We start from the raw sequence: 22,194 nt of genomic DNA on the forward strand, positions 1-22,194 counted from the left end.
TTGCCTTAATTTCTATCTTGCTGAAGTATTAGCTTGCGAGCCATCAGCAGCGAAAGTGTTTCTGCTCAATGGTCAGCTTCGTGTATGATGGGTGGGCTGCTGTTTCTAGAAATTGACTGGCTCTTGTGCTCTTTGTACCTCTAGGAGCGGGAGCAGGAACTTGCAATGCTTCGGGGTATGACTGAAGGGAACAATCCCTGGGTGGGAAAGAAGACATCCAGATCCAGCACAGGACCTGAACAAACCATTGGGGTAAAAAAGGGCACTTTTTTTTTTTTCTCTCCTCCTTTGAAAATCACTTGGGTGCAACCATTTTGTGGAAAATGTCACTGGTTTTCCACTTAAATATAATTGGTGTCTGTTCATTTTCAACAGTCTATCAGTTTCTGGCATAGCCTTTTTGAGTTGTGAACATTTTTAATGAACAACAATCTTGGCTCTTTACTAGATATTGATATAGGATAAATGTTTTCCAAAGATAATCCAAAAGAGATTTGTAAATTTTGTCCCTTTTTTTAATGTTAGCCCAAGTTCAATACCTCTTAACTGTCAACAACTGCCTTGTACCATATTTTAGGAATTCAACCTTCTAACGTCCCCATTGCCAGTGCTAGATATAGGTGCCCAGGACACAGGTGCTTCAAGGTAGAAAAGCAGCTAATTGAAAATGGGAAAGTTTGAAACTATTCAAATTGCTTGCTTATTGCAAAAGTGGCTATCATTGCAGAAAGTAGTATTTTCTCCAATCTTGCCATGTTTTGAGATTTTTCACCAAGTACTTTTTCTGAAATGTTAATTAGGATCTACAAATTAAAGCGTTGGATAAATCTCAATTTGCTAGGTGTTATCGGTGAAACCCACAGTTGGATATGATTATGGTCCCATAAACATGTACTTGTAGTGCAAGTACATGTAAACATTTGCAAAAAAACTCTTATTTGCATGTTAGGAGCTTTATGTAATGGACTAACTTAATCATTTGCAGTTTTTTATCCTCCAGAAATGACCCCTTCGTGTCTGATTGTTTGGAAATGTTTGAGATTCATTTTGCTGTTCATTCTTGAATGGTTAAGTTAAAGTATCAACATCTTTTGTTGGTACTTCTGGGTCTCATTGCTGACTTGAATAGATCAGCAAAAAAGGGTACTGACAATTGCACTACTCCTTTTGCCTTGAATATCTTCAAGGGGATTGGTGGATTTCCTATTTTCTTTTGGAGCTTTTGGTTGATTCAGTTGATTCACTTGGCTTTTGGGTCTTTAAACTCTCAACAAAAATTAAACCCTTTTTTTGAACTTTGAAGCAACCTTTTCTTGGTGCTTGCTGTAATTGGACCATTCGAATAAGCTGACCTACAAAGGAAGCTTCTAGATATGCAGGAAGCTTTTTTATAGCTTTAATGATGTGCAACTGGCTTTAATTTGAGGGCCATCTGCATGTTGCTTGGTGAGTGTCCACCTTAGAAAGTAGTTTAGCACTTGCACTCTGCAATGGATGTGATATTGAGGCTGAGTATGGCCTGTTACAGGAAGCATCTAGGGTAACATGCATAGGAAGAAGGATCAGGAAGGGTTGGGGCCATATGAGCATGCCAGTGGGAGAAATTAACTGAGCAACCTCCAGATGCCAATGGAATGGCCACAGTAAATTGATCCCATGGCTTTGTAATTGTAACTTTATAGTCTGTTACTGAGGGACAAATATTGTGACTAAGCTGCTTTTTGACGTCTTTTGGAACTGTAATTTTAATTTGCTGAGTACATCTACATGTTTGTGGTTGGAAGTATTTTTTAAAATAGCAATTTTCTAATTTAGTAATTTTCTAATTTAGTGAATTAACCTAAGAACAAGGAGCAGGAGTAGGCAATTCAGCCCCTCGAGCCTGCTCCGCCATTTAATATGATCATGGCTGATCTCATCTCAGCCTCAACTTTGCTTTCCTGCCCGTTCTCCAATCCTTCAACCCATTTCTAATTAAAAATCTGTCTATCTCCTCAAATTTACCCAGTGTCCCGCCATCCACCGCACTCTGGGGTAGTGAATTCCACAGATTCATGATCCTTTTGAGAGAATTAATTTCTCCTCATCTCTGTTTTAAATCTGCTACCCCTTATCCTAAAACTATGACCTCTCGTTCTAGATTGCCCACAAGAGGAAACATCCATCTCCTTAATCGTCATATTTTCCTCAATTAGATCTCCTCTCATTCTTCTAAACTCCAGAGAGTAAAGGCCTAAACTGCTCAATCTCTCTTCATAAGACAAGCCCCTCCCCCGCCCATCTCTGGAATCAATCTAGTGAACCACCTCTGAACTGCTTCCAATGCAACTACATCCCCCCTCAAGTAAGGGGACCAAAACTGTACGCAATACTCCAGGTGAGGTCTCACCAATGCCTTGTACAGTTGCAGCAACACTTCCCTACGTTTATACTCTATTCCTTTAGCAATAAATGCCAAAATTCCATTTAGCTTCCTTTTATCACCTGCATACTAGTTTTTGGCGATTCATGCACGAGGACAGCCAGATCCCTCTGCACCAAAGCACTCTGAAGTTTCTTTCCATTTAAATAATTTGTCTTTCTATTCTTCTGACCAAAATGGATAACCTCACATTTAGTCATGTTAAAATCCATCTGCCAAATTTTGGCCCATTTATCTAATCTATCCATATCCATTTGCAGATTTCTTATTTCTTTATTGCAGCTTACTGTCCCACCTATTTTAGTGTCATCTACAAATTTGGCTATAGTACCTTCTATCCCTGCATCCAAGTCATTAATATAGATTGTAAATAGTTGGGGTCCGAGGACCGAACCCTGTGGCACCCCACTAGTTACATCTTGCCAACCAGAAAAAGACCCATTTGTCCTGACTCTGTTTTCTATTGGTTAGCCAATTCTCTATTCAAGCTAATAAATTGCCTCTAACCCCATGTGATCTTACTTTGTGTATTAACCTTTTGTGTGGCACCTTATCAAATGCCTTCTGGAGGTCCAGATAATCTGCATCTACAGGATCCCCATTATCCACCTTGCCTTTTACATCTTCAAAGAACTCTAGCAAATTAGTCAAACACAATTTACACTTCATAAAACCATGCTGACTCTGATGGATTGCATTTTGACTTTCTAAATGTCCTGTTATTCCTTAATAATGGATTCTAACAATTTCCCAACAACAGATGTTAAACTAACTGGTTTATGGTTTCCTACTTTCTACCTCCCTCCCTTTTTGAATAAGGGCGTTGCATTAGCTTTTTTCCAATCCACTGGAACTTTTCCCGCATCCAGAGAATTTTGGAATATTTTAACCAATGGATCCACTATCTCCACTGCCACTTCCTTTAAGACCCTAGGATGTAGGCCATCAGGCCCTGGAAACTTGTCTGCCTTAAACCCCAATAATTGATTGTCTTGTGATTCAAGACAGTAGCTTTAAACCTAAATTGGGCTGAATTATTAGGGCAGGGGTTGGAGATGATCTGTTTCTCTCTGGTCTAAATTGGGTAATCGTACTGACACTTTAAATCTTATTTTTCTTGTTGGACTTTTTTATGGAGATGATTCAACTAATTATGTATCTGTGAAGGTTTGCTCTACCATTAGAGGGGCAATTTTCTTGACTAATATGTAGGAAGAAATATAAAAGTACTGAACAATTTAAATAACCTCCCTATAGCTATACAAAGCTAAAGAGGTACAGGAAAAGTCATTGCTGTAGTAGATTTACAAATAAACTTTAGACTTTTTGTTAACCTGTTTGCAGTTGTGAAACAGCTGTATGATGAAGCAACAATCTTTTCCCCCAAATGTCCCAGTTTGAGTAATTTTATAGCAGTATTGTCAGTTCGGCCTCTTAGCACAATGCCATCCTTGCCAGATGGATAGCCCCTATCGACTATTAGACAAAAACACATTCTTGAACCTCGGGCTTTCCCACATTTGAACCTCAACTTTCTGGACATAAGTTGAAACTGTAGGACCCACTTGAAAACTCAACAGTACCTTCTGTTTAATCTGGTGATGTGAATCTATTTAAGTGCAAACAATTGGATCTGGAAGGTTATTTGTCCTAACTTTTTATTTGGCCTTTAATTTCTTTAACTCTCACATTAAGGATCTTTTTGATAGATCACTGATTTTAACCAAAGAATCTTGGTCTAACAGTTTATGTAAATGAGAATTTTGCAACTGCTGAACAGTTGTTTCAGCTTTAAGGAAGATGCTGCCATGCGGATTCCCAATGCAAACTTCTTTCCCGTGCCAATCTTTCTCTTTGGCCTCCCACACGGCTCCTACCTGTTCCTTCTCTCGCTTTCTTTCCAGCTGTCAGGTCTTGATTTCAATACTTGAGACGCAAGCTTGCTTGCTTTCTCTCCTCTGCTGAATTTGTGCTTCTCCCTATTATATGCTGCTATGCTCTGAAGTAATTGATTCAACTTTTGTATTTCCAGTGACTTCCTATATAATAAATGACTACAGCCAATTACTTCTGAAATGCAAAGTGCTTTGAGGATATGAAAGTTGCTATGTCGATGCATCTTTGTTTTGCAATTGTTTTTTTTAATATAGGGTGTGTGTGCAATGCTTTTGTAATAAATTCTTGTAGATCATGTACCATTTTTACTATTTTAAAGACATTTTGCTCACTTTTTAAATGTACTATTCAATTTTAGCACTGGATGTAGTGTTCCCATGGCCATCTGTTCCTCACTCGTGTCCTGGAACAAAGCTTAATGTCACACTACAAATGTACTTCCCAGGCAATCGATCTTGAAAGCATAAAATGATGGGAGGAGGCAATGAACAACATTTGCAAAACATATAGCACACCTGGGGGAGAAGATCGTTGTTGGATCTGTTTTCAGCAATTGCTGTTTGACCTTGTTTGGTCAGTTTAAAGTCTGGTCTAGCTTTGCTGCAGGTAGACCTATATTGAGTGGTGGTTGTAAAATTATTTAGCAATCTGCATCTGTAAACAGGGCATTACTTGTCACTGATGATGTGTTTATTCTATTACCAACATCTGTGCCAATAAAAAGTTGCTAGATGTTTCTTTTGGGTGAGGCATTAAACTAAAAAAACCCTCTGCTCCTTCATGTGGGTGTAAAAGCAGTGGAGTTACCCTGGTATCCCAGACTATATTTTTATCTCAACTAGTCACTAAAGTAGAATATCTGGTTACTTTTTTTTTGTGTGAGACCTTGCTATGCACAAATTAGCTGCAGCATTCCCCTACATTAAAAGTCGCTACAGATAAATAGTATTACTTTGGCTGTAAAGCTCTGTCCTGAGGACATAAAATGCACTACATAAATGCAAGTTCTTTTCCTTATTGACTCCCTCTTAGACATGTTTTAGGTATTGCCTGCAATGAATTATTCAGTGCCTGCATAAAATTCCCAAAATGTTTAATTTTCCCTCTCCACCTCTTCCCCCTCTCCCCCAACCCGGCAGGAAGAGTTAAAGGGGAATACAGAATATCAAGAGAACACTATTCACAGCAATGATGCAACTTCAAGTTTTGATGACAGTGAAAAGTATGAAGAGGTCCTCCAGATTACTGAAGGTGATAGTATGAACGTTTTGCCTTCATCGTCAACTCTGAACTGAAAGGTTCCACCACCAATTGTTCAGTCCACTCCTTGCTTGTTGCATTCTGATTAGCTAATTCCTTCTGCTTCTAACCAATTACATTAGACTATATTCTACCACCAGGGGGCCTCAAAACCCTACTACCTTGTACTGCTACAAATTGAAATCGCTCTTAAGCTTCATACACACTTTTTTCGAGCCTCTAACGTGATACTTTTTTAAAAATCCTGCAATTTGTGTTGACATTGAGGTGGTGGTTAAAGGTAACGGATATGAGTTTTCAGGTCGTGGTGTTGCCACAGATAAGCCTAATTCAGTTTTTTTCCATCACTTTTGAATTAAATATATAATAGGAATGAAGCTGGGCTTTCAAATCTTCAATTCCCAGTATCAAAATGGTTGTAGCTCTTAGACTGATATGCAGCTGCAAATGATAGCTAAGTAGAGGCATGTGATAGTTGACTTGTTAGTTTCCATAATTTAGTAAACCGTCTTAAAACTTGCAGTTCCTGCACTATATTATGATGGAAGATGCTGACAAGTTCACATTCAATGATGTGTAACCCTTGTGAAATATATGTTCATCCTAAATTAGGTGATTGCAAGGGAGAAGAGTCTGTGGATTGGTCTGCTCCTCTCAGGAAGGTTACCTTTGCAATAAAACCACAAACCATTCCATCGCCAGAGTATGTAGAAACTGAAAACGATGAGCATGAGAAGTGCATCTCTGAGATGGGTATGAGAATTTTGTCATGGCCCCTTGATTATCAAGATACAAGTTTATTTCTATAACTTGAAATGCTGATTTGTAATTGGCAGAATGAAAAAGACACTTCAGAGGAAGAAAGATTGTCCCTCTTTTGGTGTATTTTGCAATTGGGAGCTGTAATGAATTCTCATGGACAGTCCATCAAATGCTGCCTAATAGTGGGGAGGGAAAGCAGGTTGGCTCCTTTCTTGTCTCCATGGAGTAGTATTGACTGTGTTCAGTGCAAGGGAGAGGGTGAAAGTGGTAGACAAATTTTTGATTTCATGAAGTAAAACATTTTAAACCTATAGTGCAACATATTCATTTGAGTACAATTCTACTCCAGAAATACATTTATACAGTAGCTGACTGTGTTTGTTTGAATCCAGTAAAGGGTGTTAATTGAAGCTTCAGGAAACAAATGACCCGTAACTTGTACTAACAAATTGCTGCAATTGATCCTTTCCAGATCTTTCCTGCCTTATTTATTGATATTCCTAAAGAGAATGTTTGTTTATTTTTTAAATGGGGAGAATATTTAAGCACTGGTTTGTAACTTTAAATGTGTTGAGTATTTTATAAAGGTGAGCTTTCACCCATTAAACCATCTGGTAGTGTGGCACTGATCCATAATTGGAACAGGAGGAGCCCACATTGATCCTGTGCTGACAGGCACAGCAATTGGCCTTTCTACCCTTCAAATGATCAGAAGGCAATTTTCTCCTGCTGAATGCTATCCAGAGGGCTCATGTATGTATGCTTTGCATAAGTCTGTCTTGGCTGTGATCAGTCTCCTATAGTCAAATAGATTGCTGCTAACTCTGTTGATTTGGCCGGGGTGGGGGGGAGGAAACTGGCAAAAAGCTGCTATCATTGTACCACGTCTTGTTTTAACTCACTTTCCTGTTGTAAAAGTAAAGTGAACTAATTTTTTTTTTTAAAAAGAGAAAAGCTTTCCAATTTTGCAGTAGTGGAAAGAAACAGCCAGTCTCTCATCACTACTGACATTTTTGACGTCTACTCTGTAGTACTTGCATAAAAGGTGGGGGGATCTTGTTTCATTATTATTTTCTATCTCTGAACTAGAGCCAAGCTCGCAGGAAGAGCTGAACAATTCTGAAATAATTGATAAATTGTTTGAAGGAGTGCTTAAATCGGACAGTGCAGATGAAGAAATGGAGCCTGAAGAAGCTGAAGACCAAGTGGTGGCAGAGTTGGAAAAATCCAAAACTGAAGAGCAGAGTGAAGTGAAGTCCAAAGCAGAGGCAAAAGATCAAAAAGAGGATGAGCTGACTTTACCCAATATATCAGTGTTGTCGCCACTTGCTAAGTCTATCAAGTTGGATGTTGCAGCTCCTCTGGTGAGTGTACGATGGTTAATCTGTTCAAACAACTGCCAACTTGATTGTATCGCGTGCCTTTACCTATGTGTAAAACTGAAGTCTATTACCATGTTGAGTAGTTCTATATACTGTACAGTTTCACAGTTTGTATTGGTAATTGGATTGCATAAGTATTGGGTGTGCAGAGCTCCAATAACATACTGACACAGTCTACAATAATGACTTGGATTTCTGATGCTGCTCTTCCCCACCTCATCCAGCCAATATGCCTCTTTACCTAGCACGTGCATCACACTGACGAGAGTAGGGTTGTACCTGACTCGATAAAATCACAACTGAAAAGATGGGGGCTGAAGTAATCATGCTTTTAAAAAAAAAACTGTCCATTCAAATGCCACCACAAATGAAGGATCTCAGACATTAGCTCATGGCCTGTTGTGTCACTATAAATCATTGTTACTCAAATATTGACATTTGGCTTTTATTGCTTGAAAACCATGCAGATTTTTGTTCCCACCATCTCCCTAATAAGGTAGTGCCTATCTTGGGTGGAGGTTTTCCATAAACTCGTGACATCTCCCGCCTCAGTCTCCATATTCTGACCGTGAACCATGTCATTGTGTGTGTGATCTGAAATTATTAAACTTGATCATGTCAGTGACCCTGTTGTGCAGTTATGCAAGCACTTAATCCATGTGTGCCCTACTGCAGACTGATTGCAGTGAACTGTAGTATTCTAACTCCATCCACCTGTCTTGGCTCCATGTCCAGTAATGCCTTTGGTGTACAAAATTTTATGGATCCCCAATTTAAATTATTAATTGAGCTGGCAGCTACTATTTTTTTGTCTAGAGATTTCTACATTCCACCTTTTTTGCATGGTGTTTCCTAACTTTTCTCTCCTGAATGGCCTGGCTCTCATTTTAAGGTTAGATGACCTTGTCCTAGGCTCCCCAAGCAGAAGGAAAAATTTTTCTCGATCTACCTTTTATCAATTCCTTTTCAAAATTCTTAAAAGTGGTAGTTTAATTGAGAATTTTACCTTTGATCATGCAGGGAATCGAAGTCCAGTTTATCTAATCTCTCCTCTCCTAATTTAGCCCTTGGAGCTCTGGTAACATTTTGATGAACCTGTGTTGCACCCCTACCAAAGCGAATATATCTTTCTAAGGTGCAGTGTCCAGAATTGTACACCATATATTTCAGTTGCAGTCTAACAACTTTTGTGAGTTACTGTGGGCAGCTGGCTCCCATTGATCCATACCACAATGTGCATCAATAATTTTTAAGGGGGAGAACCGAAAGGAAAAATTGAAGGCATTTGAGACTGATGCTGCACAATGGGAAAAGCTCAGCTGATAGCATCAAACTTGATTTTTAATTTGTGCTAGAGCATCCCTTTTTTCCCCCTGTGGCATCACATGGCTTTATTTGTACTGTCATGACAGAGGCTAGAGGAGTGCACTGTCTTTCTCTAGTTCCACTTCTCCACAGGTCACAACATATATTTAAATGTTTACCCAGTTACCGATATGACCAATCAAATACTCTGGTGTATTTTATTCTGAAATAAAAAATAAACAGGTTTCTTTAAACAACAAAATGGTCAGTTTATTATTTCAAAAAGGTTTATCCAGTAAAGCTACAAAGCATTAACATAGTTTGAAATATGAAAATATATATTTTATTATATCTACAAAAAGACAAAAAATACTTTGGCCAAATACTTGTTAATTCTTGAAGGGGAAAAAAGAAAATTATGGAAGGATATCCGTTGTCTCTGGTCTGGCGTCCAGGTACACTGAGTCAGGTCTCGGGGTTCTTTTCAGAAGCATTTTGTTCAAGATGTCAAGAATTAGTCTGGTAGGCTTTTCAGGAGAAATGTGGCATCAGGGGTTTTAATTATCACACTGGATACGCAGGATTTCTGAGACAGGAGGAGAGAGGTGAGCTGGGTGCTTCTCTCTTGGCAGGCTGACCTCCAACTGCCTTCAAAGCAGTCCATACCCCAACTGAATCAAAACAATATCCCAAAGGCAAACCAACTCTTGACCATCATAAATCTTGACATCACTTCTCTGGAAACCACTCTCCCGAGTCACCGAGGCTTCTTTTTATTCGTCTTAAGGCATGTGACATCTAGTAAAGGTTTGTTTTCAAACAAGACCTCGCGTGTTTTCCCAGTGACCCTTGTAAAAGAAAAAAAAAATCTATGGAATCTTTTCAGTTTCCCAAATGAGCCAATGTCCATAATCTTTAACACAAGTCCTCAAAACATTTAATTTGTGAGAAGGTATGTATTACAATAATCCACATCTGTCTTGATTTGAAAAAAAAATCCAAATAAGTTCCTGGAAATTTAATATTCACTTGGCCTGCAGTGTCTGAATTTGTCCAAACATCTTAATCGATCACATTTTAGATGAGCTTCTAAAGTTCAACTATAGCTTAATTTCTTGCATTTCTCATTAAAAGAAAACAACTTCACAGGGAAAAAAAGTCAACACCAAGCAGACTAGAAATAGGGGAGGGTCTTTTTAAGCTTTTACAAGCAAGGGGAAAGTGGGTGAAGACATAGTGGATCACTGTGTATCAGTGATGGCATGAAGGTTGAGGAAAGCCAGGAATTAATCACCTGCTGAATCAGATTGTTGAAGTGGGGTAGATAATGTCATTCTTTTAAGAAGAAAAAACATGAGGATGACCATTGTATAAATAAATCAATTCACTAGGATAGAGGTAGCTAATATTTCTTGGCAACCATTTTGTGGAACTTAGACGTGCTGATGAGCTTTCAAGCTGCTATAGCAAATGTGTTCATAACTGATGTAAATATTAGATCCTGTTGGTCCCTAAATTCCAGAGTCAGTGAATTTAAACTAGCTTTTAAGCATTTTACAGGGGATGGGTGCTAGTAACTGCAAGTAGCTTGGGATACTTGATTTGTAACAAAGGTTTTGTTTTTTTATATATTTGGTAGACTGTGATACTGTCATCACTAAACAGTAGCCTGACTGAATCCTGCTGCTCAGTCTACTCCTCACTCACTCCTGGGCAGAATCAAGATCCAGCTGGAAATTTTTCACAGGCTGTGGAAAGTGCACCATTCTACAGGTAATTTACCCTCACATACATTGCAAAATGATGTAATTTGATGTACAGCAATTTCAAAAATTTGAACCCATATAAAACCAGTTTAATTGAGTTGTGTAATTTTTTTTTTTGAGGGTTGCTGCAAAAATGTCTTGACCCTGGTTTGTACCTGTTTGGCAGAGCTTTAATGGACTGATCAGTACAGCCTCTTTAAAACCGAACTCTGGGCCTTGGTTAAGTCTTTACAGAGCCATTGATCTCATAAGAACAGGAGTAGGCCATTCAGCCCCCCTCCAGCCTGTTCACCATTCAATGCAATCATGGCTGATCTGTGTCTCAATTCTATTCACCCACCTTGGTTCCATATCCCTTAATACACTTGACTAATAAAAATTCTGTGTCTCATTTAACATTAATTGAGCTAGCATCTGTTTTTTTTTGTTGGACAGTTTCACTTCTATTGCCCTTTTGTGAAGTGTTTCCTAATTTCTGAATGGCCTGGCTTTGATTTTTTTTTTAAGGTTATATCTTCACCTCCTAGGCTCAACCACCCGTGGAAATAGCTTCTTTTTCCATCCCATCAGTTCTTTTCAATAAAACCACCTCTTAACATTCCAAGGAATAGAACTCTGGTTTATGTAATCACTCATCTAACTTTAGGAGCCCTGGTAACCTTCCTTTCAAGGCCAATGTACCCTTTCTAATGTGTGGCGCCCAGCCCTGTACACTGTACTCCCAATTTAGTCTATCCAGGAATTTGGATAGCTGTAGCAAAATGTGCTCCCCTTTTTTAATAATCTAACCCTCTAGATATGAAGGCTAACATTGCATTTAGCTTTTTTAACTTTTTTTTTCTGAACCTGACTGCTACATTTTAGTGATCTGTACAAGGACCTCTAAACCCTTCTGGATCGCCACTGTTCTTAACTTTTTTTCCCACCATTTTGAATTATCGGATTGATCCTTTTTTGGGTCAAAAATGGATGACTTCTCATTTACCTGTGTTGAAATCCACTTGCCACAATTTTTGCCTGCTCTCTTAATTTAGAAATGTTTCCTAGTAATTTTGTGGCCTTGCCTACATTACTTATTATGCTACCAGTCTTTTGTCATGGGAAAACTTGGGTCATATGGCTCTCTGTGCTATGTCATTAATAAATGTAGTGAATAGTTGAGGTCACAGCACAGATCCTTGTGTGGCACACTAGTTACTTCTATTCAATATGAGCATAGACCCATATCGCTACTGTCTCTACCATCTAACCAAGTCAATAATTTGCCTTCAATTCCATGAGCTTTAATTTTTAGTTGGAAGGTTTCACGCAAGAGACTTATCAAATACTTTCTGGAAATCCTTCTTAAGTTACATCCATAGACGCTCCCCATGTTTAGTTACTTCCACAAAAAGTTCAATTAGGTTTGTTAGACATGACCAACCCTTTACAAATATGTGGTGCACTCTAATCAGCTCAAATTTCTCAATGCTCATTCACTGACAATTGTAAATGCCGATAACTTATCCATGACAGATGTTAGACTAAGAGGTCTATAATTTTCTGTTTCTCGCACCCCCCCCCCCGCCCCCCCCACCCAAAATGAGGTCTACACCTGAACCATGCTGAGATCAATGTTCTAACGAGCTGCATAACTAGGGAAGTAGAGAGGGTTTTAAACTGAATAGTGAGGGAAAGGGATCAAATTTGGGATGATGTGGTAAATCAAAGTAGAGACAAGGCAAGAGAGAAAGGTATTAATATGGAAAATGATAAACAGACTGACAGGAAGGGGCAGAGTGTACAAATCTAAGAGTAAATCAGATAAGGCTAGAGGTTACAAAAATAATACAAAGACAAATCTCAAGGCTTCATCTGAATGGACATAGCATTCAAAACAAAACCGATGAACTGAAAGCGCAAATAGAAATAAAGTACAATCTGATAGCCATTACAAAGGCATAGCTGCAGGATGATCTAGATTGGGACCTGAATATTGAAGGATGCATGACATTTAGGAGGGACAGGAAGCGAGGAAAAAGGGGAGGGGTGGCTCCGTTAATTAATGGTATTAGCACAATAGAGAAGGATGACCCAAGTTCAGGAAACCAGGATGCAGAAGTGGTGTGGGTAGAGATGAGAAATGATAAAGGCAATAAGTCGCTTGTGGGAGTAGTGTGCAGGCTCCCTAACAGTAACCACATGGTAGGACAGAGTATAAAGGAAGAAACAATGGAAACTTGTCAGAAAACTCCAGTGATAATCATGGAGGATATTAATCTACATGCAGACTGGAAAAATCAGATAGGTAAGGTAGCCTAGATGAAGAGTTCATAGAATGTTTTTGGGATAGTTTCTTAGATTAGCACATTCTGGAGCCAACCAGAGAGCAGGCTATACTGGACCTGGTATTGTGCAATGAGAAAAGATTAATGACCTCGTAGTGAAGGTGCCCCTAGGCGGCAGCAGCAGCAGCAATCATAATATGATTGAATTTTACATTCAGTTTGAGGGAGAGAAGAGTGGGTCTAAGACTAGTATTTTAAACTTATAAGGGCAATTGAGAGAGCATGAAAGCAGAGCAAATTAGATTAAGGGATGGGTCAATAGAGATGCAGTGGTTGGCATTAAAGGGGATATTTCAGAATATACAATAGATGCATTCCAACGAGAGAAAAATTCCAAGGGGAGGACCCACCATCCATGGTTAACTAAAAGTTAAATGTAGTATCAAACCTAAAGAAAAAGCATATAATTGGACAAAGATGGGTGGCAGATCAGAAGATTAGACAGAATATAAACAAAGAATGACTAAAAGATTGAGGCAAAATTAGCTTACGAGAGAAAGCTGGCTAGAAACATAAAAACAGATAGTAAGAGTTTCTATAGCTATTTTTTTTTTTTAAAGTTCAAGCGAGCGTTGGTTCTACAGAAAGTGAGTCTGGGGAATTAACAATGGAAAATAAGGTGATGGCAGATGAATTCAACAGGTATTTTGCATTGTGGTCACTATAGAGGATACAAGTAACATCTCCGAAATAGCTGTAAATCAGGAAATGGAAGGGAGGGAGGAACTCCAGAAAACTACAATCACCAGGGATTGTTACTGGGCAGATTTTTGGAGCAGTGGGCTGACAAGTCCCCAGGTCCTGATGGACTTCATCCTAAGGTCTTAAGAAGTGGCTCGTGAGAGAGTTGATGCATTGGTTTTAATTTTCCAAAATTCCCTAGATTTGGGAAAGGTTCCATTTAGATTAGAAAATAGCCAGTGTAACTCCTTTATTCAAAAAGTGAGGGAGACAGAAAGCAGGAAACTACAGGTCAGTTAGCTTAACATCTGTCTTAGAGAAAATGTTAGAAGCTATTATTAAAAATGTTATAGCAGGGCACTTTATATATTTAAAAAAATCATGGTAATCTGGCAGAGTCAATAAGGTTTTGTGAAAGGGAAATCATGTTAACTAATTTATTGGAGTTCTTTGAAGCAGTAACGTGCTGTGGGTAAAGGTGAACTGTACTTAGATTTCCAGATGCATTTGATAAGGTTCCACATCAAAGAGGTCACCCATTTAAGACTGATGAGAAATTTTTCTGAGGGTCATGAGTCTTTGGAATTCTCTTCCTCAAAAGGTGGTGGAAGCAGAGCCTTTGAATATTTTAAGGCAGAAGTAGACAGATTCCTGATAAGCAAGAGGTGACAGGTTATCGGGGGATAGGCAGGAATGTGGAGTCGAGGTTACAATCAGATCAGCCATGATCTTGTTGAATGGCGGAGCAGGCCTGCTCTTCCTGTTTCGTATGTTCTCCCTCATGTTTTAATGGAGTTACATTTTGCAAGTTTCTTCTCTAAAGGAGACATTTTTGAATTGCGAGAGCTTTGAAGGATACGGCTAAAGCATCTGCAATTTCCTCACCTACTTCCTTTAAAATCCTGGGGTGGAGACCATTTCTGGGGATTTGTCCATCTTTAGTGTCATTTTTATTGTTTTCTACGTTTAACGCTCACGAGTGGTAATCCTTGATTCATTTATTAATTTCACTGGAATATTGGATGCATTATCTTCCACCTCTGAAGACTGACACAAAGTCTATTTCCTTATTTTCATTTGTAATATGACCCACATCTGTTTTTAAAGGGAACACCTCACCCTTGATTACCCTTTCTCTTTGATTATAATTGTAAAATCTCGTTGGACCAGGTTTTATTTTAGCATTCCTTTTTGCAACCCTTACTATTGTTACGACCAGGTGAGGCAGGGATCTAAGACTTTCCCCTCATCCTTTTCCTGGACTGCTGGCTCAATGTCCCTTGATCATCGCGATTGACAAAACCCATCTGGCTAATTGAATCAGGGAATGCTCCATTTGTCTTCATGCAACTGTCTTTTAGAATGCAAAGGTGCAGCCATGTTTTCAGCCACTGTTGTGGTCTTTTTAAACAAGTTATTTCAATGTCCAGTAACAGTCCAAAATTAATGTTCCATACGACAAAATTAATATCTCATTTTAGCAAGTGTGGTTTCCGTCACACCAGCGGAATGAAATCTGATATTAGGGGTGCATTTCATTATAAAAATAGAAAGAATAACTACAGGAAAACACATACACATTTCTCTAATTCTCATTCATTCAAGCAAGGAGTCTTCCAGAGGACAAAGGGACGAATAGCAAAGAATCCTCCCCCCCACCCCACAGTCAGGAGAAAAGGGAATCCACTGTACCCTAAAGTGAAAATCCCTTGTATGACGCATCAGGGCACTGAAAGAGATCAGTGAATCCACCTACTGCTGACTCTCATGAGCAGAACTCCAAACCAGGGCTAATTAAATCTAACCCTCCCCCTGCTTTCCATTGTAGCAGTGCTACTTTGAACTGCCCCTTTTCCCTTGATTGGGTCTGAGATAGCTACGTGTTGCCCAAAGAGGTTTGAAGTTTCTTCATTGTCAGCCTGCAATACGTTAGGAATGGGCATCCCAATAAACATATGAGTTTCGGGGAGGTTTGCACATTTCCACGACTGCCAAGGGTGCCTTTGTTCACATTGAGATCTGCAGGGGGAGGTTTAGAGGTATGGTTGCTTTCGCTCTCGCTCACAATCTAGAACCTTTTTAGCTGTGCTAAGTTCCTCTTTTTAAAAACTAACATTGCAGTTTCAAATAAGATCGAATTGTCCCATCTTTTTGGTGTGGGGAGAGAGAATAGACTTGCATTAAACTTTCTGTTATCTATCTGTCCAGTATCAACATTTGCCGTCTACTGACGTTGCCTACAGTCGCCTTCACAGTTAACCACCCATTCTATTTTAATGTAATCTTTTTAGTACACTTTACCTTTAATTTTATCAGCAAGTCTTCTTGCAGCACTTTATCATATGCCTTGTGAAAATCCCTGACTCTACATTTTTGCTGCATTTACTCTGTCAATGCATTGTTCTTGCGTGCTCAAATTTATCTCAATGTAATATTTTTTTTAAAATCTATGCTGGATGTACTTGATAGTGTCTATAGATACCTGGCTTTATCCCCTTTTGAACAGAAGTATTGCATTGGTAACCCTCCAATCCTCTGGCACAACTTCATGTATCAGTCTGCTTGAAAGATTCTGGTCAGAGGTTCTACTTCCTCTGATTTCCTGCAGCATCCTAGGGTAAATGCCATTGGTACCCATTGCCTTTCCCACTTTGAGTCAAATCTATTGATATATTTATTCTTGAAAAATTAATCTGCATTTTGGATGATACATGAACATATTTGTGCCTTCAGTGCATATATTAAAGCACTAAAACATTCCAAACTGAGTGAGTTTTCTCCTTTCAGCATTGATTTGTATAGAACTCAGCGCCGCAGTGTTCGGCTGCAAGCAAAGAAAAAAGAAGAAACCAACAAAGCTATCGCCCAAAGAGCAGCAGAAAGTTCTTGGTTGGCAACGCAGCAAATGACCACAAAAGAGAAAATAAAGGTATAAAATAAAATCTCTTTCTCCTGTGGTTGTGAAGGGTGTAGGAAAAATTACCACAAACTTTGAAGTGCAGTCTGGACCATTGCACCAATGAGCAAGAGACTGCACAGGAGGAAACAGCAAAAAGTAGAAATGCAGTTGTTCGAGATTCCATAGTTAGGCGGACAGGCAGGTGGATCTGTAACAGTCGTTATGAGTCCCGCGTGATGTGTTGTCTCGTTGGTGCCAGGGTAAAGGACATCAGAGAAGATGCAGAATATTCTGCAGGAGGAAGGGAGTGAGCACGTTTGTACCATTGACCTAGATAGGGCAGGTATTGAGATCCTACGTCCTATTTTCAGGAACTAGAGAAGCTTAAAAAGTAGGACGTCGAAGGTAGTAATCTCTGGATAACTCCCCGTGCCACATGCTAGCAAGGGTAGAAATGGGAAGATGGGGAGGTTCAATGTGTGACTTGAGGCATGGTGTAGGAACTTCAGATTCTTGGGACAATGAGACCAGTTCTGGAGCAGGGGATGCCTATTCAAAAGGATGGGTTGCATTATAACAGGATGGGGTCCAAGGTCCTCGCAGGGAGATTCACTAATGTGGTTGGGGGGAGGCGGGTGGATTTAAACTAAATTGGCAGGGGGATGGACACTGGCATATAGAAATAGTAAGGAGGATAAGGTGCATAAAGTGAGAGTTGGCTAGTACTAGAGAAGGAAGTAGTGCCATATTAGAAGCAGACTAAGGACTACACGGAATACAAAGAAGAGTTTACAGTGCATGTATGTAAATGCACAAAGTGTTGTGAATAAGGTTGGTGAGCTACAAGCACAAATAGCCATGTGGGACTATGATGTAGTGGCAATAACAAATGTGGCTTAAAAATGAAGATTACTGCTTAATATTCAAGGATATAAGGTGTTCAGAAAAGATGGGGAAGAAAAAGGGAGGTGGGTTGGCAGTACTGATTATGGAAGACATGGTAGTGTTGGAAAGAAAGGATGCCTTTGAGGGGTAAAGACAGAATCCATTTGGTTAGAGTTGAGAATCAATAAAAATCATGCTTCATGCTACTGGGGGTATTCTATAGGCCTCCAAATAGTGAGAGAGAGGAGCAAATGTGCAAGAACTAGAGTGGTGATATTGGAAGACTTTAATTACCCAAATATCGATTGGGGTAATGTTAAAGGGTAAGAAGCGGGAGGTATTTCTTGCATTCAGGAGAATCTCCTTGACCAGTATCTTGGTCCAGCCAGGAAGGAGGCATTGCTGGATCTGGTGCTGGGGAATGAGGTGCACTAAGTGTCTGTGGGGTAACACTTGGTAAGAGCAACCATTGTATCATTAGGTTTAGGTTAGTAATGGTGAGGAGCAAGGAACAATCCAAAGTAGAACTTCTAAATTGGAAGAGGGCTAACTTCAATGGGATCAGGGATCTAGCCAGGGTAAAATGGAAGTAAAGACTGACAGGAAAAACTGTGATGGAACAATAGGTGATCTTTAAGGAAGAGATGCTTCAGGTACAGGCTAGTAGGTACATTCCAACAAGGGCAAAAGGTAGGAGAACCAAAGGCAGGGCTCCTTGGGTGACTGGGGAGATGGAGAATATGATGAAGAAAAAAAAGAGCATGATGCAGGTCGGGTGAATTCTTCAAGTGAGAACCATGCCAAATAATACTAATTTGAGAAGGGAAGTAAAGAGGAAAATAAGACTGGCAGAGAGAATATGACAATAGAATGGCAGTTACTATAAAAGAAATCCAAAAATCTTTTACCAGTATGTAAATAGTGTTGCGACCAGGTGAGAAAGGTATCTAGGGATCTGTTACTATCTTCACCTGGCCTTACTGTAACCGGGTTTAATTTTAAACAGTGTTTTGAGCTTCCCCCTTTGTGAATCCTTGTTCACAACTTTCCAATTATAAGGCAAAGAAATGAACACAAATAGGCTTTCTTTGGTTTAAAGAAGAAATATGAAATTTTACCTTAAGCTTAGACTCTAATACAGTTCATGCCTCGGATATACGACACACCCACGCTAGCATGCACATGCAATATAAACGTGCAGATAGGGACAGAAAAGATAAAACAGTTTGACGCAATATCTTGTTACAGTTTCTCGAGCTCGCTGTAGTCCTTGATTGAAGATATGGTCTTGTTTCGTTGGGGCCCAGTAGTCGTCTTAAAACCTTGTTCACGTAGGAAACTTTTGAGTTTCACGCGTTTTCACGAGATTCATGTCCGGTGGGAAAGAAATGGAGGCAGGCAGTCAGGAGAGGAGATGCTCTTCGTCCATGAGCACATGGCGTTCTCTGTTCCAATTCGTTTGGGAGTTCAAATTCAGAAAGTCTCCCAGGTTGCCCAGCAGGTTAGTCATGTGACTAGCTCCTTGTATGGAAGTCTCTTCAAAATCCTCTGGAAGTTCGAATGCTCTGCAACAGCCAGTTAGTCATGTGACTAAAACTGGTCTGACCACTTCTGTGTATTAGGGAAGTAACTACTGGGTCCCTTTTTTGTTCCAACATTGCTAGTTCTTTGCAAATGTCCTTCCAGTCAGGGTCTTGCCATTTTAAGTTTTAATGTTCATGTGGCGAAATCATGTGTTCCTCAGTCTTGGCAGATGTGGGGGGTTTGCCTGACAATAATAAGTGGGTCATAAGAGGCGGAGTGGGTCCTATAAGGGTAATGTACACTTAGCCTTGCCCTGTGCCTCTAAAATACTTGAGTACTTTTGTATCAGTGTTTACTAAGGACGAGGAAGTTGATGACAAAATATTGGTAGGAGGGGAGATGGTAAAGGTAATGGATAGGATGAAAATTGATGGGCAGGATCTACTGGAAAGGCTAGCTATACTTATAGTGGATGTCACCTAGTTCTGGATGGTTTGCATCCAAGGTTGCTAAAGGAATTGGGGGTTGAGATCGATGAAGGGCTTGCCATAATCTCCCAGTTTTCCCTAGATATGGGGAAGGTGCCAGACGATTGGACAGTGGCAATGTGACACCCTTATTCAAAGACTACAAGGACATTCCTTGTAACTATAGGCCAGTCAGGTTAACATTAGTGGATAAGGTTTCAGAAACAATAATCAGGGAAAAATCAACAGGCACTTGGAGAGGTTTGAGTTAATTAAGGAGAGCCAGCACAAATTTGTAAAAATAGAGATCATGCTTGACTGATGTAACAGAAGGTTGATGAAGGGAACGCAATGGATGTGATCTATGGATTTTGACAAAGTACCACATGAAAGGCTGATTCGCAAAATTGAGGCTCGTGAGATAGGAGGGCTAGTGTCAGCTTGGATTAAAAAAAAATGGTTGAAGGACAAAACTGCAAGTCATGGTAAATGGTTATAGACTGGCGGATGGTAGACAGTGTTTCCCAAGGGTCAGTACTAGAAGCACTTTTTTTTTAAATGTGACTTGGACATTGGAATACAGTTAAATTTCAAAATTTGCCAGTGATTCCAAAATTGGAGGTGTGGCAAAAAGTGAGGATGATACCAATCGTCTTGTGGCAGGGCATAGGCCAGCAGAAGGGCAGAAAACTGGCAAATGGAATTTAATATAGAGAAATGTGAGGTGATGTATTTTGGCATACCTGAATGGTTGCAGGGATGAGAGATTTTAACTACAAGATTAGGTTGGAGAAGCTGGGCTTGGAGCAAAGGATATTAAGGGGAGATTTGATAGAGGTGTACAAGATTTAGATAAGGTAGACAGAGAAAAGCTGTTCCGAGCTGCTGGTACAAGGACTAGGGGATACAGATTTTAAGGTTCTGGGCAAGGGATGGAGGGGGGTGTGAGGTAGAACTTTTACACAGCGAGCGGTAATGACCGGGAACACACTGGCTACAAGGGTGGTAGAATTGGAGACTATCAATGATTTCAAAAGGAAATTGGGCAGGCATTTGAGGGAAATAAACACCTCCGCTATGGGGATGGAGCAGGGGAATGGGACTGACTGGATTACTGTATAGGGAGCTGGCATGTACTTGATGGACCGAATGGCCACCACCTGCGCTGAAATGTGACAATTTAATGTTTTTATTGCTGACATTTTTAGTTATTTTCAGTTTTTACTTCAAAAATAAGATGAAATTGAAGGTAAAATATTGGACAGTTTTTTTTATTTTGAACATCGCTAAATTCAACCCAATGCCCTAAGTAAGGCATTTAAAATGATAATCCACTGGGCTGGATCTTGCTGGAGCAGGGCATCCCTTGGTGCGCCCAATAGTTAGACTTTCCTTCACCTTCAGCTCACTTTTTGCTGTAATTTGCTGAAAGTGCAAGGGCAACGGGGCATCTAGAACCTTGAATGAGGAGTTAGTGTATTGAGATTGAAAAAGAAACAAAACAGAGAAAGGAATAAAGTGAATTAGAGTAAAATTGGGTACTGAAAGGGAGAGAAAAGTTGGACTGTGGAAAAAGGACCAAAAGGAAAAGTAAGAGCATTAAATTTTTTCAGATGTATTGGATCTCTAAGAACAGTTCACTATCTAAAGAAATGAGACTACATTGTTAGGCTGATTAGTGTTGTATTAACAATTATGTCCTTTAGAAGGGTACTGGGCTATTAATTATAGGACTTTGAGTTTAATTGGCAATTAATACAAAGAACAAAGAAAATTACAGCACAGGAACAGGCCCTTCGGCCCTCCAAGCCTGCGCCAATCCAGATCCTCTACCTAAACCTGTCGCCTATTTTCTAAGGGTCTGTATCTCTTTGCTTCCTGCCCATTCATGTATCTGTCTAGATACATCTTAAAAGACGCTATCGTGCCCGCGTCTACCACCTCCGCTGGCAACGCGTTCCAGGCACCCACCACCCTCTGCCTAAAGAACTTTCCACGCATATCCCCCCCTAAACTTTTCCCCTCTCGCTTTGAACTCGTGACCCCTAGTAATTGAATCCCCCACTCTGGGGGGGAAAAAGCTTCTTGCTATCCACCCTGTCTATATCTCTCATGATTTTGTACACCTCAATCAGGTCCCCCCTCAATCTCCGTCTTTCTAATGAAAATAATCCTAAACTACTCAACCTCTCTTCATAGCTAGCGCCCTCCATACCAGGCAACATCCTGGTGAACCTCCTCTGCACCCTCTCCAAAGCATCTAATGTGCACATCTAACAGTTCATTTGTGTGAAGGAACAGATGCAATTTCTTTCTTCCTCCCAGGTACTTAATGAAGAAATTATCAGATTGAACAGCATTATGCATCAGGCCAGCCAGGCACTAAATTGCTGTACAGATGAAGAGCATGGCAAAGGCTCGCGAGAGGAAGCAGAAGCAGAGCGTCACCTCCTTATTGCTTGTGAGTAATATGGGAGTAATGGGGAACCAAAACTTTGAGGCATGATGATGTAGGAAGTTGGAACTGCTCCATAGTGTGGGACTAAGCAATAGTGGAAACACTTGTGTATAATAACCTGCAATAGTGAATTTCTACCTGGTCATGGCTGAAACCAGCT

The 22,194-nt window shown here is 39.9% G+C and overlaps 1 protein-coding gene across 10 annotated transcripts in view; it reads left to right on the plus strand.

Annotated features, from left to right (window-relative positions):
* Positions 1-22,194, plus strand: part of LOC137379085 (anillin-like) — a 94,069-nt gene that overhangs the window by 38,050 nt on the left and 33,825 nt on the right. For 8 of the 10 annotated variants that reach the window (XM_068049733.1, XM_068049730.1, XM_068049737.1 and 5 more), the window contains exons 7-13: positions 145-252; positions 5,458-5,569; positions 6,191-6,331; positions 7,430-7,704; positions 10,667-10,800; positions 16,589-16,730; positions 21,902-22,037. In XM_068049733.1, coding sequence (XP_067905834.1) covers positions 145-252; positions 5,458-5,569; positions 6,191-6,331; positions 7,430-7,704; positions 10,667-10,800; positions 16,589-16,730; positions 21,902-22,037 — 1,048 coding nt within the window. The remainder of the gene's footprint in view (positions 1-144; positions 253-5,457; positions 5,570-6,190; positions 6,332-7,429; positions 7,705-10,666; positions 10,801-16,588; positions 16,731-21,901; positions 22,038-22,194) is intronic. The other 2 variants (XM_068049739.1, XM_068049738.1) reach the window with 2 other exon arrangements.

This window comes from Heterodontus francisci, chromosome 17 (genome assembly GCF_036365525.1).
Source record: "Heterodontus francisci isolate sHetFra1 chromosome 17, sHetFra1.hap1, whole genome shotgun sequence".
Lineage (NCBI taxonomy): Eukaryota > Metazoa > Chordata > Chondrichthyes > Heterodontiformes > Heterodontidae > Heterodontus > Heterodontus francisci.